Source organism: Macrobrachium nipponense, chromosome 23, assembly GCF_015104395.2.
Source record: "Macrobrachium nipponense isolate FS-2020 chromosome 23, ASM1510439v2, whole genome shotgun sequence".
Classification (NCBI taxonomy): domain Eukaryota; kingdom Metazoa; phylum Arthropoda; class Malacostraca; order Decapoda; family Palaemonidae; genus Macrobrachium; species Macrobrachium nipponense.
The window spans coordinates 63,593,986-63,613,082 of NC_061090.1; the positions used below are offsets into that span (position 1 = coordinate 63,593,986).

The following is a 19,097-nucleotide window of genomic DNA, read 5'->3' on the forward strand; positions in this document are numbered from 1 at the left end:
TTTGGTAATTATGTAATATTTATTTTTTCTTGCCTTTAGCCTGAAGATGGGACTTTGTCTCGAAACGTCGCTAGCAATAAAGAATCATGTAATGTGCCATGTCCTTCCGTATCCCCGTACCTATATATATATATATATATATATATATATATATATATATATATATATATATATATATATATATATATATATATATATATATATATATATGTATACAGTGTCCCCCGTATTCAAACCTGCAAATAGTTAGAACTCCCCTCTAAAAATGCCTATATCTGCCTATCTTGAAAGTTATAATACCAAATGTATATTAAAGTATCATCCTATATCAAATATACCATTGAATTGGTGTTATTAATATAATTTCAAAGTCATCTTAAACATTTTACCTTTAGAAATATATAAACAGCCAATAACAGAGAGAGAGAGAGAGAGAGAGAGAGAGAGAGAGAGAGAGAGAAGAGAGAGAGAGAAAGGAATAACTCTTTATATCAAAAGATTGAAATGAACTTCTATAGGCAACACTTCTTCCCCTCCCACAAATAGATGTATCTTTTCCAGAGAAGAGAGAAAGATAGGACTGAACAATTATCCGTTTGTCTATCAATTCTTTTGCTGAGAGAGAGAGAGAGAGAGAGAAGAGAGAGAGAGAGAGCGAGAGAGACGAGAAGACGAGAGAGGACGAGAGAGAGAGAGAGAGAGAGATAAAAGACGGGAGAAATAGAAACACCAAATGTATACCTTATGTAACATCCTACATCAAATTTACCTTAAATTATTATTTTATTACTGTATTAATCTTAGAGATTGTATTAATATAATTTCAAAGTAATCCTTAACATTAGTACCCTTAAAGGTATATACGTATACATACATACTTCTAACACTTGCAGCCAAGAGAAAGAGTGAGAGAAAGAGAGTTACCACTATGACATATGTATTTGTGGAGAGAGAGAGAGAGAGAGAGAGAGAGAGAGAGAGAGAGAGAGAGAAAGAGAGAGTTGTCCTTACAGTATTTAAAAGAGTGAAATGGAAAGATTATTGTATTTAAAATACTCACATATGAATTTTGTAATTACAGTTATAGTATTATTATCATACATATTATAGTATTTTTATTGAAAAATATTAATAATAAACTTATTACATACATGTACCATAAAAATGATCTCATCTCAAGACCTTACAGACCTTACAGACCTTAGATCTTGTTCGGGTTGCCCCAGGTCCCTCAGTATGAGGCACCTCTAATGTCTACCAGAGAGTTGCTATTATTACATATTCCGGTATATTTTGCATCTTCCAATCTTGGATGGTCTGGGATGCAGTTTAGATATTTGTCGAGCTTATTCTTAAACACATCTATGCTCACTCCTGTTATATTCCTCAGATGAGCTGGCAACGTATTGAATAGACGCTGCATTATCGATGCTGGTGTGAAGTGGATTAATGTCCTGTGTGCTTTCCTTATTTTTCCTGGTATAGTTTTGGGCACTATTAATCTACCTCTGCTTGCTCTTTCTGATATTTTTAGCTTCAGGATGTTTTCAGCTATTCCTTCTATCTGTTTCCATGCCTGAATTATCATGTAGCGTTCTCTTCTCCTTTCTAGACTATATAATTTTAAGGATTGTAGTCTTTCCCAGTAGTCAAGGTCCTTAACTTCTTCTATTCTAGCTGTAAAGGACCTTTGTACACTCTCTATTTGTGCAATATCCTTTTGATAGTGTGGGTACCATATCATATTGCAATATTCAAGTGGACTACGAACATATGTTTTATAAAGCATAATCATGTGTTCAGCTTTTCTTGTTTTGAAATGCCATAACAACATTCCCATTTTGCTTTACATTTTGCCAATAGAATTGCTATTTGATCGTTGCATAACATGTTCCTATTCATCATCACACCAAGGTCTTTAACTGCTTCCTTATTTGTGATTGTCTCATTATTAGGTCCCCTATATGCATATAGCTTTACTTCTCTGTCTCCATAATTTATTGATTCAAATTTATCAGAGTTAAATACCATCCTATTTACCTCTGCCCAATCATATACTTTATTTAAGGTCTCTTTGTAGCGCGTTCCTATCTTCATCACAAGTAATTTCTCTACTTATTCTTGTGTCATCGGCGAAACTACTCACTACCGAGTCCTTAACACTACTGTCTATGTCTGCGATCATGATAACAAACAGTAATGCAGCTAACACCGTACCTTGTGGCACACCAGAAATTACCTTAGCTTCATCCGATTTCTCATCGTTTGCAATAACTATCTGTTTTCTGTTGTGTAAAAATTCTTTTAACCATCTTCCTACTTTATCCACTATATTATGTTTTCTAATTTTCTTCGCTAATATATTATGGTCTACCTTGTCAAAAGCTTTTGCAAAGTCTAGATAAACCACATCTGTTTCATTTCCGCTTTTCATATTTTTGTATATGTTTTCACGGTGGACTAACAGTTGGGTTTGTGTACTTTTTCCGGGTACGAAACCATGTTGTCCTATATTAAACAGATTGTTTTTTATTAAATGTTTCATAATATTTTTTTTCATTACCCTTTCATACACTTTCATAATAGTTGATGTTAGACTCACTGGCCTATAATTACTTGCCTCTAGTCTTGATCCACTTTTGAATGTAGGGGTAATATATGCTAATTTGTGCTCATCATAAATTGTGCCTGTATCTACACTTTGTCTTAATAATATTGCAAGTGGCTTTGCGATAGAATGAACTACTTTCTTTAACAAAATAGCAGGAACTCCATCAGGCCCTGCTGCAGCTCCATTTTTAATTTCATTAATAGCCTGTACAATATCAGCTTCATTAATATCTATGTCAGCTAAATATCCACTATTTTCATCCCTTACTTCTATATCATTATCTTCATTATCTATTCTAGGGGTGAATTCTCTCTTATTCGTTCTGCCAATATGTTGCAAATTTCCTTTTTTTCATTCGTTAATCTCCCTTCAATTCTTAGAGGGCCTATTTCTACTCTTTTTTTATTCATCTTTTTCGCGTATGAGTATAATAGTTTGGGGTTTTGCTTGATATTTATTAGGGTTTTTTCTTCCAAGTCCCATTTTTCATTTTCTTTTGATTGTATAATCTTTTGTTCTGCATTTTCTATCTTACTTTTTAGTTCTATAACTTTCCATGCATTTTTTTCTTTTGCAAGACCTTTTTTCCACTTTCTGATTTTCTGGAACAAGATCCTTCTGTCTCTTGGTATGCATGACTGATGTTTACTTTTCTTCTTCGTTATATATTTATCCACTATTTTCTCTAATATTTTATATAATATCTCCGTATTTACCCTTATGTCATCACTTACGAAAATGTTATCCCAATCTTTGTTTAATTCTTCATTTATTTCTGACCATTTTATATTTTCACTGTAGAAGTTGTATTTTCCATATCCTTCCCACTTTTTCATTTCTTGCTTATCTCTGTTTTCACTTGCTTTGGAATGGACTGTTAATTCTATTACATTATGGTCTGAAATACTCGCATTATAAACCATTATTTCTTTAACATAATTCATCTTGTTCACAAATACTAGGTCTAAAGTATTTTCCTTTCTTGTTGGCAGGTGATTTATTTGTTGAATGTTGTATTCTAGTAGCATATCTAATAGCTTTTCGAATTGCCTCTTATCTTCTGCACTACTATTACTCTCTTTTTTATATGTATAAGTACAACCACAATCTCCTATTCGTTCTTTCCAGTCTACGAAAGGAAAGTTGAAGTCTCCAGATAGGAGAATAGTCCAGTCCTTGTGATTTCTACATATATCATCCAATTTTTCTATTATTAAGTCAAACTCTTTAGTATTAGGAGGTCTATATATTACTATGTTCATTAATTTTTCAGATTCAAATTCTCTACCGCTATTAGTTCACATTCTGAGTTACTATATCTCATATATTTTTCCTTGTTTTTTGTCTTTCCCATATATTGCGGTTCCCTCTTGATTCCTATTTTTTCTATCTGATCTATAAGTTTGGAACCCTTTATTTGATCATCATTCCCAGTCTCTTGGGAATACCAGGTTTCATTATATTCATTCTTATATCTATTTTCTTTTCCATTTGGGTTAGTTCTTCTAAGTATTCTATTTTTCTTTTTGAGTTACTCGTAACTAAACCCTGCGCATTCATCACTATGATGGTTTGCGGGTTTTCTCCTTCATTTAATTAATATTGGTAATAATAAGGATTTTCCCATGTCTCTTTCCTGTTCTGGTATGTTGTTCTTTTTTTCATTTCCAGAAATTCTGACATTAAAAAATCCAACTTTTCCATAATATTTGATCTTCCTTCATCATAATTATTCATTTTGTGTCTGAATCTGCAATTTTCTCCGTCTCTGCAATATCCTCTTGCATAATAAATACAGTTATTAGCTCTTGAGTAGAATCTTGGAGCTGAGGCTTTGATATTTTTTGCTGGCATCTCTGCATATCTCGTTGATGGCTTGCTTTTTTCTTTTACCTGATATTCTTCATTCCTCTCTTTACTTGTTTCTTTCTTATTTTGGATTTTATTACTTGATTGATTATTTATTTGATTATGATTTATGGCTACAGGGTGCATATATTTACATTTTTTGTCAAACTTACATCCTTTTCCTTCTTTTAGGTTTTTGCATATTTTTGGATGCAGATCTCTGCAATCATCCTCATAGCCATCTAGGTATGCACATTTACCATATATTTCATAGTTGTGAGAAGAGAGAGAGAGAGAGAGAGAGAGAGAGAGAGAGAGAGAGAGAGGAAATTGAATAAAAACCATTAAAATCGTCGACCATTATATGGCACTATTACTTGACATATTTGACAGCTTCCCAGCTCCGAGTGACACTTGTATTAAAATTCCATATGGAATTTGTATTTTGTGTTCATAATTTGTTTAATTAACATGGTCACTGGAAGACAGTTAACTTAGTTTTCAAATATTTAACTACCCCCTTGGTTGTTAACAGCTCACTGCCTTCCAGCGGCCGTTCTAGTTTTGACCTGACCAACCACTAATGTTTTTGCTTTCTTCCTGAGGTTGACGGAAACTTAAGTCAGTTACGAAGGAGATTTCAATCACAAAGGGTCTCATAACTCTGATACTCTGAGCTCCATTTTCTGTTATAAGGATAAACAGCTAGCCCTTTGAAGTGACAACGACTATTCCTTTCGACATGCAATCTCTGTTTAACCCCAGCCAGGAAGTAGTAGAGCAATAGATATACTCTACTTAAATTTCCAAAGGGCCTTTGACAAAGTTCCATGCAAGAAACTAATGACAAAAGTTACAGCTTTAGGAATTGTAGGAGAAATTGCAGACTGGATCGAAGACTGGCTAACTAATAGAAAACAGAGTCGTAATAAATGGTGAAGAATCAGAATGGTCAGATTGTAGGCTTCACTAGCAAGATAGTCAAATTTGCAGATGACACCAACCTAGGTGTAAATGCAACAGACTCAGACACAGTGGAAAATTTAAGAAATTATTTAAGGAAAATAGGACAGTGGTAAAAACTATGGCAAATGCCTTTTAACCTGGATAAATGTAAAGTGTTACAAATAGGAGCAAACAACTCTTATGCCAACTGAAAAGAAGGCACAGAAACTGGTGGGATACATAAAGAGGCAGTACAGATACAGACATAAGGGAACAATGCTGCAGCTCTACACACAATAGTTAGAACACATCTTCAATATGTAATAGATTTTTGGTCACCAACACTAAGAAAGGACAAAAAGTTAATTCCATCCATCAGGCAAATATGTTACCAAAGACGGCTAGAGGGCCTGAACATGTATGACCTAGAAACACAGATATCGAGGACAATTATTAATAGAGACATTCAAAATACTGAAACGCATAACAAAAGTAGGCAGTAACCTCTTCACGTTAAACGAAAACCAGACAAGAAATAATGGATGGAAACTGGAACTGGAGAGGTACAACACATTGCATTGTGGGAACTTCTTCACATACAAGATATGTGATACATGGAATAAACTGCCACCAGAAGTTGTAAACTGCAGCAGTGTGGAGGAGTTCAAAAGGATGCTATAAAAAATCATTAAAACACTATGAACGAATTGTAAAACCTGCTCCTAAAGATATGTGAGCACATGATGTCTCCTCAGATGGTCTAATAAGTCTTTGAGAAATCCTAATCCTTGTAACTCCTTGTAATTCAGTACATACAATATATGTGTGCATATATATATATATATATATATATATATATATATATATATATATATATATTTATATCTAGTGAGGTAGCTTTGGTAGTTGAAGGCGACATACTGGGTAAAAGCACCAAATTTTTTCCAGGTATACCTCAGTAGCCAGGCTTCAATTCTAGAACCGATGCCAAGTGATTGGAGCAGCAGGATGCCTACACAATGCAACTTTATAATTGATTATTAAGATACATGCTTATTAAATTATGTCTGCTATATGTTGTAAGTTTATCTACTATATGTTGCAATTTTTCTGTATTTTCAGGTTTTGAAGACTGAATTTTATGAAGACTAGTTAGTAGGGCCCGGTACCCGGGCTGTGAGGCCGGGTGCCACGGCCCCAGACAATGTGACTGTACTTTAAAGTAACAGTTATCTAACACCGGTGTTTTTTTGCCTAGCTAACACTCGAACTTTTTATATCCTTTTCTTGTTATTTCCTATGTTGTTCCTGCCCTACATGTAAAAATGTAAGAATTCACAATTCAATGTTTACCATAAACTACCAACCGAGTGGTAGTTTTCCTGGATGTAATTGTCACCTGTATCTTACCATATTTAGCAACAATTTGAAAATAGCTTGGTCTTGCTAGTTCGGTAGTCACAGAGTAGGGAAAGACCCTCTCTCCTTCACCCCTCTTTAACCTCTAATGCTAATAAATTGGTCCGTCAGCTATTAAGCACTTACGTGGCATTCTGCAACCAGTGAAAAGTGCTTACAGACAACAGACAGACAGACCAAACAACTGTTTTTTTTGTAGTAAGATGGAATGGAAGCAGTGCAATGAATGCATGTGGAATAGACAAGTCAGCACCAGCGGCCTATGTATTACTCCTAGAAATTGTGACTCACTTCAGAGAATTTGACTCGCTGCCAGTGCCACTGAATTTCAGCAGGGATATCACAGTGGATGACCTCATTATGAATTAGGCACAGTGGCACAAATCCTGTCATTCACAGTTCAATACAAACAGACTGGAAAGAGTAAGAAAGAGGAAGAGAGCCACGCCAACCGTTTGACAACACCAGCTGCATACTTTGCATTAAACATGAATTTATAACTCTAGGCACAGATGAAAATGTCAAGTTTATGGCCAGGGATCTACAAGAAACAGAACTAATGGACAGGATTGAAGGAGTCGCTGACCTTATTGCCCTAGAGGCAAAATATTATCTTGCTTGCCTCATTGGTTTTGGGAATCGCCATCACCCTCTAATGAGACACAGAGAAGCTTCAAAGGATGAAACTGCAAATGTGAAGAAGCTCAAGGCAAGAGCTTTCGTAGAACTTCTCGCAAATGTTGAAACTCATATAGAAGAGGGTACATTCTGATTCAAGCTTGCTTCATTAAGACACCTCTACGAGAAACGTCTTGTAGACTTTGGTATTACCAGTAAGATCAACAAAGGACATTTCAAGGAACAAGTTTTGAATTACTTCCCCTATGCCCAAGTGATACTTGCGTTTGCACAAGGAATGCAGCAAATGCTAAGGCAGGAATTCACATCAGAGTATGAAAGAGATGCTTTGATTTTGCCAAAGACTGCAAGGATTGTACGAAATGAAATCTTCAGCTCAAATGTGTTCAGTTTTAATTGTGCCTTCCCCAGTGACTGTCAGAAGGCTGTCCCATCCTAACTCAAATCTCTGATAACCATGTTAATGCAAGGAACTGATCTAAAGTACCAGGGGACCACAGATTCTCAAGCCTGTCTCACAGCCTCACAGGTCATTCTCTACCACTGCAAGAAGACCAACAATCACGAACAGAGTGCCCCAAGTAACCCCACAAGTATCTCTGGTAACAAGATCACGTCATTTATTAGAGTGTGAACCATCCCTTCCATTGTGCATGGCCTCAATATAAACACACTGTCAAGGTCAAAACAACTGGTGAAAAAGATGTATGAACTTGGCATTAGTGTCAGCTATGACAGAGTTCTGCAAGTAGAGAATGAAATTGCCACTGCTATCTGTGAGAACATGGAGATGAAGGGAAGATTATGCCCTGTTAAGTTCCGCAAAGGTCTCCTCACAACTGCATCAAACAGGTCAGATCCAAGACAGAATAAGATTGATGTCAGAAGGGGGAAAGGCACACCAGCTGCCACACAACTTTTTATTTGTTCCAGCTGTGGCACTTCCCAAAACATTAGTGTATGTGCCCAAGCCAGCCTATGATGTACAAGCTGTACATGGCCAACTGAAGAGGGCATGCAAATAAGACAAGAAGAGTTGGTCAAAGGAGATTGTATAGCCAGGTCAGCATACCTTGCCTCATTTCAAGATAGTCGCACTCAAGAAGTGGAAGCTGCCATCACTCAAATTCTTTCGCTCTTTAATGAGAAGGCAGCCACACCTTCAATGATAAAGCATGGGATGAATATCATCCGTGAATGTACGCAGCTCTTAGATCCTGGTCAGATTCCCTTAATAGCAGTAGATGCTCCTCTCTATGTGCTAGCCAAGTTCAATTACTGGCCTACCACACATGGTGAAGATAAGTATGTTGTCATGTTTGGAATACCTGGAAGGAGGTGACAGAGACTTTCAAGAACATTATGAATGAACCCTACATGACCATGATGGTGAACTGCAAGGAATTTCAGTTGCTTGAGCACTTCACCGTAATCATCAACATTAAAACAAGCAACTTGGAGTCTTTGAATGAGGCACGTAGGGAGCTCTTCTCTCAGAAGGATAGGACAATGGAGACCATCCCCCCAAAACAAGAAGCCCTTCTACAGCGTACACAGCATGCAGTTTATCAAGCTGAAATTTGGGCAACCAGTGATCAGTGTGAACAGAAGCCTCCAACTCCGGAAGGCTTTGGGAGGCATTTCGAGAGTGCAACATGCACATGGCCTCCTGTGTGGTCCAACTTGCCTGTTGCATCCCGGGCCTGCAGTGAACTGGTGAATTGAGCCTGTAAAATGCTACTTTTATAGGATGATGCTCATGGAAGAAAGCATATTGAAATGCACCGAACTATGTAGCTACCGATGTGAAAAGTAACAAGCTTTGATTAGTTTGACATATAAGAATTTTTTTTTTTTTTTTGGTGTTGTTGCCGAGGAAGGTGAATAGGTTATTTTTCTATAGATTCTATTGTTTATTTTTCGCTGTTTCCTCAATTATAGCCCATTAAACTGACCTTCATATTTTACTCTGCTCCTTAATTGTGTACGCAGTAAGATTATTTCAATAAATTTTATGAGAGATACCCCTAATGTGCAAGATAATGAGAAACTAATGATTGATTAATAGCAGAATAAGAAAGGAATACGAGCAAAGTATATCTTCCCAGGAAATAAGAAAAGGATAGATAAAAGGCAGGGAAAAAAAAGGGTGGGGGCGGTGTTCAGTTGTGCAAAAGAGGGCCATATAGCATGAAATTAAACTAAGAAATGCCTCAAAAGAGGAAACATGACAATTATGCTCCATTTTAACTTACCATCATATTGTCTGAAAGAGCATACACTTTTAACTTGATCTTCATATGTCTTGAATGACACCACTTTACAAAATTGACTCATATAAGCTTAAGAGGGGTCAAATCTCTTGGCGCAAATTCTAGAATATAAGCAGGGACCCTGAAGATTGCATGATATAAATTTGGTGCTTTTATCTGGCATGTCTTCATCCCTATGAAATTCAGGTGCTAAGCTGCCTCACTAATATATATATATATATATATATATATATATATATATATATATCTATATATATATATAGATATATTATATATATATATATATATATATATATATATATATATATTATATATATATATACATGCAGACAATTTACATCATATGCACATATATATTGTATGTACTGAATTTCAACGAGTTACAAGGATTAGGATGTCTCAATGACATTAATCCATTCGAGGACACATCATGTGCTCACTTATCGTTAGGAGCAGGTTTTACAATTCGTTCATAGTGTTTTAATGATTTTGTATAGCTTCCTTTTGAACTCTTCCACACTGCTGCAGTTTACAACTTCTGGTGGCAGTTTATTCCATGCATCACATATCTTGTATGTGAAGAAGTTCCCACAATGCAATGTGTTGTACCTCTCCAGTTCCAATTTCCATCCATTATTCCTTGTCTGGTCTTCGTTTAACGTGAAGAGGTTACTGCCTGCTTTTGTTATGCCTTTCAGTATTTTGAATGTCTATTTATTGTCCTCAATATCCGTGTTTCTAGTTCATACGTGTTCAGGCCCTCTAGTCGTCTTTGGTAACCTATGCATATATATATATATATATATAGTATATATATATATATATATATATAGATACTATATTATATAATATATAATAATATATATATATATATATGATATAATATACACACACATTAAAATCCTAAGTGCACCCTTATGAAAGATTTCTAGATCTGCCACTGTCTTCAGGTTTGACAGAGGAGCAACCATCGGATCTCATGGCAGCGTGGCGTTCTCTAGGCCTAGCAGGAACCCCGTCACTGCAGGTCTTGCTGTCGCACCTGGCTGCCCCTGTTACGACTCACTCAGTCACTAATGCTACATTTTCCAAGGTCCCACATCTGGTTTATGGCCACCATCCAACTGCTACATCCCCCTCAGTGGTGAGAGCTACTGCAGTGAACGGCACCTCCAGTCATGGCATCTCCACCTTTGAGCTTTGTGATGCCCCTGACCATGATCACTGAGTCCGAAGTTCTGGAGGGCCCTGTTGCTTATGCCGAAGTACTAGCAAGGATAGAGCCTTTACCTACCCCTGTAGTTGCTTCGGCTCCTATTATCCAGGTGGCCCCTGTTCCTGAGTCACAACCCCAGCTGGATGAAGGACTCCCCTAAGATCCTGAAGAAGGTAACAATGAAGTTAAAGAAGAGGTACTGTAGAAGGTTGCCATCATCATCATTATCCTTGTCTTCTTCCTCATCGACGTCGTTATCTGCCGCCTCGCCCCTTCCTCCTTCCAAGGCCCCTTGGCCTAAGAGGAAGAAGGGCACCTCTCCTCCTCCTAATGAGTCTCAACATGAGTCTTTTAGGGATCTGCCTCCCTCATCAGAGGAAGCAGAGGGTTCTCTCCCTCAGCTGCGGGTGGAGGTACCGGCTTGAAGGCCCACACTAGGCCTTCGGTTTCTGGAGCCAAGTGAGTGGGTACCTCGGTAACTACTCCCCCCACTAGTTCAATAAAGCATGCTTCTAAGACTAGTGCTATGTCAGGGTCTCAATCTGACCAAGATGCCTCGAATGTATGAGAGTCTACTGATCCTTGCACATCCCGAGCTACTAATGGAGGTTCCTCTCTCCGTACCAGTGAGGGCACAGGGCGAGAGAAATAGAAGAGACGCTTAGTTGCCTTGACTGTCCCTTTAATGTCATATAAAAGTTAGCTTAATGCCGTATTGTTATTTATATTTCATTACAGTACCAAGAAAATGAGAGAGAGAGAGAGAGAGAGAGAGAGAAATTGTTTACATCAACGACTGTTTTTTGTGATTTTGATTAATTTTTTTGTGTTTTAAGTAGAGTATTCTAGTATCATACAGTATTTATGTACAAAAATAGAAGTGATACAAGTTTTTCATACCAGTTTTACACATAAAAGTATAAAAACTTATAAATTACTTAAATAATTAAACCGAGAGTTGTATAATTTAGCAGAAGGTTTCTGAAAGTTGTATAATTTATGAGGTATCTGTGAGTTGTATAACTTAGGAGGAGCTGTCTGAAAGTTGGATAATTTAGCAGGTGATTTCTGATAGATGTATAATATAGCAGGAGGTTTCTTAGAGTTGTATGATTTGGCAAGATGTTTCTGAGGGTTGAAAATATGCTCTAAGTGCTATGAATTGGTTACATATAGACTTATTCTATTGTTCTTGATTAGAGGTAAAAAGGTAAATTTGCATCTATTATATATATACATATATATATATATATATATATATATTATATATATATATATATATATGTGTGTGTGTGTGTGTGTGTGTGTGTGTGTGTGTGTGAGTGTGTGTGTGTGTGTATGTATTTAAGTATAACTGAATCACGAAAGTTTGGAACGTGGCTTATACCTTTGTGTATATATATATATATATATATATATATATATAATATATATATATATATATATATAAAGATAATTGTTAGTCCACAATATTTGGATCAAGAAATTGAATACATAAGAAAAATAGGGAAAGATCTATGCTATCCTTCACATATATTAGACATTTGTTATAATAAAGCCCACAAAAAGTTTTATACTGAAAATAACACACAGAAAGAAAATTCTAAGAACATTCTCAGTTTGCCTTATTTTAACGGATTTGAAACCATTAAACCATTGTTAAAAGCTTTTAATATCAACCTTGTTTCTTCCTATAATAACACACTAAAAAGAATGTTAATAAAAAATGGCCCCAGAGAAAGCAACAACATAATATATAAAATTCAATGTATGGATTGTCCCTCATTCTATATCGGACAGTCCAGCAAGGGCTTAGAAAAGTAAGGCTAAGCCAGCATAAATACTCTGTAAAAACTGGGCAAAAATCTGATGCATTATTTATTCATTTAAGTGAAAACAACCACCGAATTAATTGGATTGACAGTTCAGTAATTGCACGGTCAAGAGATGTCTTATCACGAAATCTTTTAGAATCTGCTTTAATACAACTTACTTTTCATTGTAATTTCAATGTTAGTCGTGGCCTTTTTCTTTTAGACCCTTGTATCTGTAACATGTTTAAGAATGACCTCAAATATATAATTACTGACTTAAATAACAATCGTTGCCTTAGAGTTATTACATTTTATTGTAATGTATGTCTGTCATGTTTTGTGAATATGGTTTTGTTTACCAGGTTCCGTATAGCTGTCACCTATAATCCTTTAATTGTCTGGAGAATGTATCTGAGATGATTGTCTTAAACCTTTAATTGCACCCTTTGTTTATGCTTGTTTGGGAAGGTTCTTATCTTCCAGGTGTGTCGGATTCTAGGCACTAATCCCTTTATAATCTCTATCTGTCAGTTATACGAACCTTCTTGTATTGTCTTTTCTCGTATTTTTGTCAGTATCTGCTTCAGTAAAGGACTTTTAAGTCGAAAGATCTCGCAGACTCCTTCGTTTATTTTTCCTTCGTGGCATTTTTCTTTATTTATGGATTTATCACGTTCCTAACTTTCGTGATTCTGTTATACATATATATAAATAGATGCAATTTTACCTTTTTACCACTAATCAAGAATAATAGACATAATGGTCAGAGAATGAAGTCACAGAAAGAAACTGTGTCAGAGATATTTGTTAACATAGAATAAGTCTATATGTAACAAATTCATAGCACTTAGAACATATTTTCAATTCTCAGAAACCTCCTGCCAAATCATACAACTCTAAGAAACCTCCTGCTAAATTATACGACTCGCAAAAACCTCCTGCTATATTATACGTCTATCAGAAATCACCTGCTAGATTATCCAACTTTCAGACACCTCCTGCTAGATTATACAACTAATAAAAACCTCCTGCTATATTATACATCTATCAGAAATCACCTGCTAAATTATCCAAATTTCAGACACCTCCTGCTAGATTATACAACTAATAAAAACCTCCTGCTATATTATACAACTCTCAGACACCTCCTCCAAAGTTATACAACTCACAGATACCTCCTAAATTATACAACTTTCAGAAACCTCCTGCTAAATTATACAACTCTCGGAAACCTTCTGCTAAAATTATACAACTCTCAGAATCATCCTGCTAAATAATATAACTCACAGACACGTCCTGTTAAATATTCATCTGTCTGAAACCTCCTCCTAAATTATACAACTCAGTTTTTTGCCTGCTAAATTATACAGTTCTGAAAAACCTCCTGCTAAATTATATAACTCACAGAAAATTCCATTTAAATATTCAGCTCTCAGAAGCCTGCTAAATTATACAACTCTCAGAAACGTCCTGCTAAATATTCAGCTCTCAGAAACCTCCTACTAAATTATACAACTTTTATAAACCTCCTACTAAATTATATAACTCACAGAAACCTCCTGCTAAATATCCATCTCTCAAAACCTCTTGGTAGATTATACAACTGACAGAAAAACTCCTTCTATATTATACATCTCTCAGACATCGCCTGCTAAATCATTCAGCTCCCAGAAACCTCCTGCTAAATTATGTAACTAACAGAAACCTCCTGCTAAATTATACAATTTTCGAACACCTCCTCCTAAAGTATACAACTCTCAGATGCCTCATGAATTATACAGCTATCAGAAACCTATTAAATTATACAGTGTTCATATACAATTCGATAAATTATACAGCTCTCACAAACCTCCTACTAAATTATACACAAACCTCCTGCTAAATTATATAGTGTTCAGAAATACTTTGTTAAATTGTACAACTGTCAGCAACCTGCAAAGTTATAACACTTTCAGAAACCTCCTGATAAATTGTACAACTTTCAGAAACCTCCTGATAAATTATACAAAGTTCAATAACTCCTTGATAAATTATTATGCAACTTTCTAAAACCTCATGCTAAATTATATAACGTTCAGAAATACCTTGACAAATGATATAACTTTCAGAAACCTCATGCTAAATTATACAACGTTCAAAAGCACCTTGATAAATTATACAACTCTCAGAAGCCTCGTGCTAAATTATATAATGTTCAGAAACACCCTGTTAAATTGTACAACTGTCAGCAACCTACAAAATTATATCAATTTCAGAAACCTCCTGCTAAATTACACAACTCTCTAAAACCTCCTGCTAATTATACAACTCTTAGAAACCTCCTGCTAAATATTCAGCTCTCAGAAACCTCCTACTAAATCATACAACTCTCAGAAACCTCCTGCTAATTATCTAGCTCTCAAAAACCTCCTGCTAAATTATACAACTCTCAGAAACCTCCTGCTAAATCATATAGCTCCCAGAAACCTCCTGCTAAATATTCAGCTCTCAGAAACCTCCTGCTAATTTATAAAACTCTCAGAAACCTCATACTAAATTATACAACTCTCAGAAACCTCCTGCTAAATTACATAGCTCCCAGAAACCTCCTGCTAAATATTCAGCTCTCAGAAACCTCCTGCTAATTTAAACAGCTCTCTGAAACCTCCTGCTAAATTAAAGAGCTCCCAGAAACCTCCTGCTAAATATTCAGTTCTCTGAAACATCCTGCTAAATTATACAACTCTCTGAAACTCCCTGCTAAATTATGCAACTCTCAGAAAACTCCTGCTATATTATATAACTCTTTGGAACTTGTTCCTGCTAGATTATACAAATTTCAGAAACCACCTCCTGCCAAGTTTTACAACTCTCAGAAACCTCCTGCTGAATTATACAACTTTTACAAATGATACAAGTTTCAGAAACTTCCTGACAAATCATTAAACTCTCAGAAACCTCCTACCAAATTATATGACTCTCACAAACCTCTTGCTAAATCATAGAATTCATAGAATTATTTCCTGTCAAATTTTAAAAACTTTTGTTATGTGAGCCCTCATGTGGTATAATTCTCAGCACTTATGCTGGTTGGTTAATTGTACATTTGATTATCAAGATTTTACTCTGTATAAACAGCATGCAATCATGCAAACAATTTATTTAAGTACTAGTGTTTTTAAGTAATATGCATAGTCCAGTTAAAAAACCTGCCAACACTCATTGCTGATATCAGTTCCACCAGGGTAAATGTTAAATGTTGAATTTGACTGCACAAAACTTATGCAAATTTATTAACCACATATTTCTCTACATATATCTGTACATGGACATGACATGTGCTTTTTTTATTTTCCTTTTAGACTGGTGCATCCTTTTTTTACTGGATTCTTTATCTTATGCAATCTAAAACTCATGAAATGACAAAAAATTAATGATTATCTTGACAAGGGGGAACATCATTTCTACTGTAAGTCTAAGTCTACAAAGAAAAAGAACCCCCACCGCATATCTTGTCTTTCTCTATCTTCATGACAACAAAGGGTGCTTACCTGTAAGAATGGGTATCAACTGCTGGGGTGTCCCATCTCCTACAATATTGTATCCCTCTAAAACAAAAGCACCAAGCGTCTCCATCAAGAAGGTGTACGTCTTGGGGAGAGTCCTGATAAAGGTATTGCGTGACAGAGAATCAAAACCAATCATGAGGAAACTCAAATGAATCCCATCCTCTGGGACTTTTTCCCAACCAATATTGGTCCGAACCTCCTCGTCAATCCTGATTCCGGCCACAGTATTTTCCCACCTGCAAAAGGTTTAGATTTCCCGAGGTAAAAGTTTGGCTAAAGAATGTTTCTTCAAGGTTACATAATTAAGTGAGTGGTCATTGTGATAGAGCAAATTCAGTTTCAATTATAATACACAAAAATATGAATTCAATGTGTGAAATGACCAGGATTTTTTAGAAATAATTTAAACATATCTTTAAAAAACTTACCTTTATATGCTACTAGCTGGCCAACCCGGCACTGCCGGGGAAAACTCTGAATGACAACTGATAAACTCTCTCTCTCTTTCTCTCTTTCTCCTCTCAAACCCCCTCTACGCTCTCTCTCACTTCCTCTTTCTCCCTCTCTTTGGTGATCGAACACATGGAGGAGCTGCTATTATTGTGAGCAAATCACTGGAGTACTCGCCTGTAGCCCTCAATACAGATTTACCGGCTGTCGCTCTTAAAGTCACATTACACAACAGATTACTGTGTGTTCCATCTACTTACCTCCTAGATCTAGCTTCACAAACACTGATATCCAATCACTAATTGATCAACTGCCTCAACCATTTTTTATTCTTGGTGATTGTAATGCCCATTATCCGTTATGGGGAGGACATACTTCAGATAATGAAGGTAAAATTATAGAAGACATTATTAATGATAATGATATTGTGCTTTTAACTGATGGTATTATTGCTTATCATAATATATATTTTAATTCGTTCTCTGCTATTAATCTAAGTATACGTTCCTTTGCAATAGCTTCAGATTTTATTAGGCCAGTAAATGAATTTTTAAATGGCAGTGATCCCTATCCCATTTTTGTAAAGTATGCCAGAAATATCCCTACAGGAATCCCACAGAAATGGAAGACATTAAAAGCTGATTGGGAGAAGTATAAGAAGGAAATCAAACTAGATAAACCATATGAATCTTTTAACAACCACATAAAAGTATATGATTATTGGACAAACGTTGTTCTAGCCAGTGCAGAATCCTCTATTCCAAAAACTACTGGCAAGCCCAGGAGATTAACAGTTCCATGGCGGGACAAAAATGTGCCACCTTAAGAACAATTAATAGAAGATGCTACAAGAAGTACAAATCAAGTGGCACTTCCACTACTAAAACAATATATCAGCAAGTCATGGCAAAACAACGCCAATACTTTCGTCATGCAAAGAAAGACTCTTGAATTTATCATATAAACGGAATTAACTCTAAAACACCATCGAGTTTTGTATGGAAAAGGGTACTAAAACTTTCAGGGAAATTTGTGCCACCCAAAACCCCCTCTTCAAGAGTAGAAAATAACCTCATTACAAACCTTTTAGATGTAGCTGAATTATTGGGTCAACATTTCTCCAATATTTCTAGCCCTAGTAACTATTTTAGTGAATTCAAAAGAATCAGGAACAGTCTGGTCAATCTGAATCTATATGGTGATAACCAGGAGGTATACAATGCAAGACTCTCTCTTCAAGAATTAGCTACATGAAGCACTCTCTTCAAAAATGACACCTATCTTAGTGAAGATACTATTTTATAGATAATGCTTAGGAATTTGCCTGAAGAGGCCAAAAGCTACCTTCTTAAGATCATTATTAGGATTTGGGAGACTGGAATTATACCAAGATCCTGGAAAATTACCATCATAATCCAAGTTCAAAAACCAAATAAAGATCCCCAACAAACCACAAGTTATACACCTATAGCACTAACTAGTTGTGTTTGCAAGTTAATGGAAAAAATTATAAATTATTCTTGGTATGGCACTTAGAATCAAATAAGCTTCTCTCTCCTTTCCAATTTGGATTTCGTAAATATAGATCTACCCTCGACCAACTTATGAGACTCTCCAACCAAATTCAGCAGGGTTTTGCCAATCAGTCTCAAACAATTGGGGTCTTTTTTATTTGGAAAAAGATTACATTACTACTTGGTGTAATGAAGTTCTTAAACAACTTCAGAAACGCGGTATTAAGGACTACGTAATTCAGTTCATTCATTCATTCTTATTCAAGAGATTTATAAAAGTTAGAGTAGGGAACTTCTATCTTCCCCCTTTAGACAAGAGGAAGGAGTTCCACAAGGAAGCTTTGTCAGTGTAACCCTTTTTGCTGTTACCGTAAATAGAATCTTGGATGAAGTTCTAAGCCCTGTTTGAGCTTCACTGTTTGTGGATGATATGTCCATTTACTGCACTACCTACGATGCTATATCTGGGCCAAGTTAGATGGTTTTAAATTTTCAGTTATTAAGAGTATCACTATCCGCTTTTCAAGGAGCAGACGTCAAGAGGTTTTACCTAATTTAAAACTTGAAGGATCTATTTTACCATATGCTGATGAGGTCAAATTTTTGGGAATGACATTTGACTAAAAACTCACTAGGACCAAACATATTGATAACCTTAAATGTAAAATCCCTGGATAGGTTTGCTAGGTCGAGCACGACCCGAGATGTGTTTCAAAAATTGTCTATCTCGAATCTGGGTGTGATCGACCTGCAAGAGGATAGCAGAATACACACTACAATCATGTCGAAACCTGTGTTTGCCTTGCCTTTGTCCTTTCCC

General features: G+C 35.8%; 1 protein-coding gene across 3 annotated transcripts in view; it reads right to left on the reverse strand.

Annotated features, from left to right (window-relative positions):
* Nucleotides 1–19,097, reverse strand: part of LOC135201342 (uncharacterized) — a 218,479-nt gene that overhangs the window by 92,449 nt on the left and 106,933 nt on the right. For all 3 annotated transcript variants that reach the window (XM_064230195.1, XM_064230202.1, XM_064230190.1), the window contains one exon: nt 16,296–16,549. In XM_064230195.1, coding sequence (XP_064086265.1) covers nt 16,296–16,549 — 254 coding nt within the window. The remainder of the gene's footprint in view (nt 1–16,295; nt 16,550–19,097) is intronic.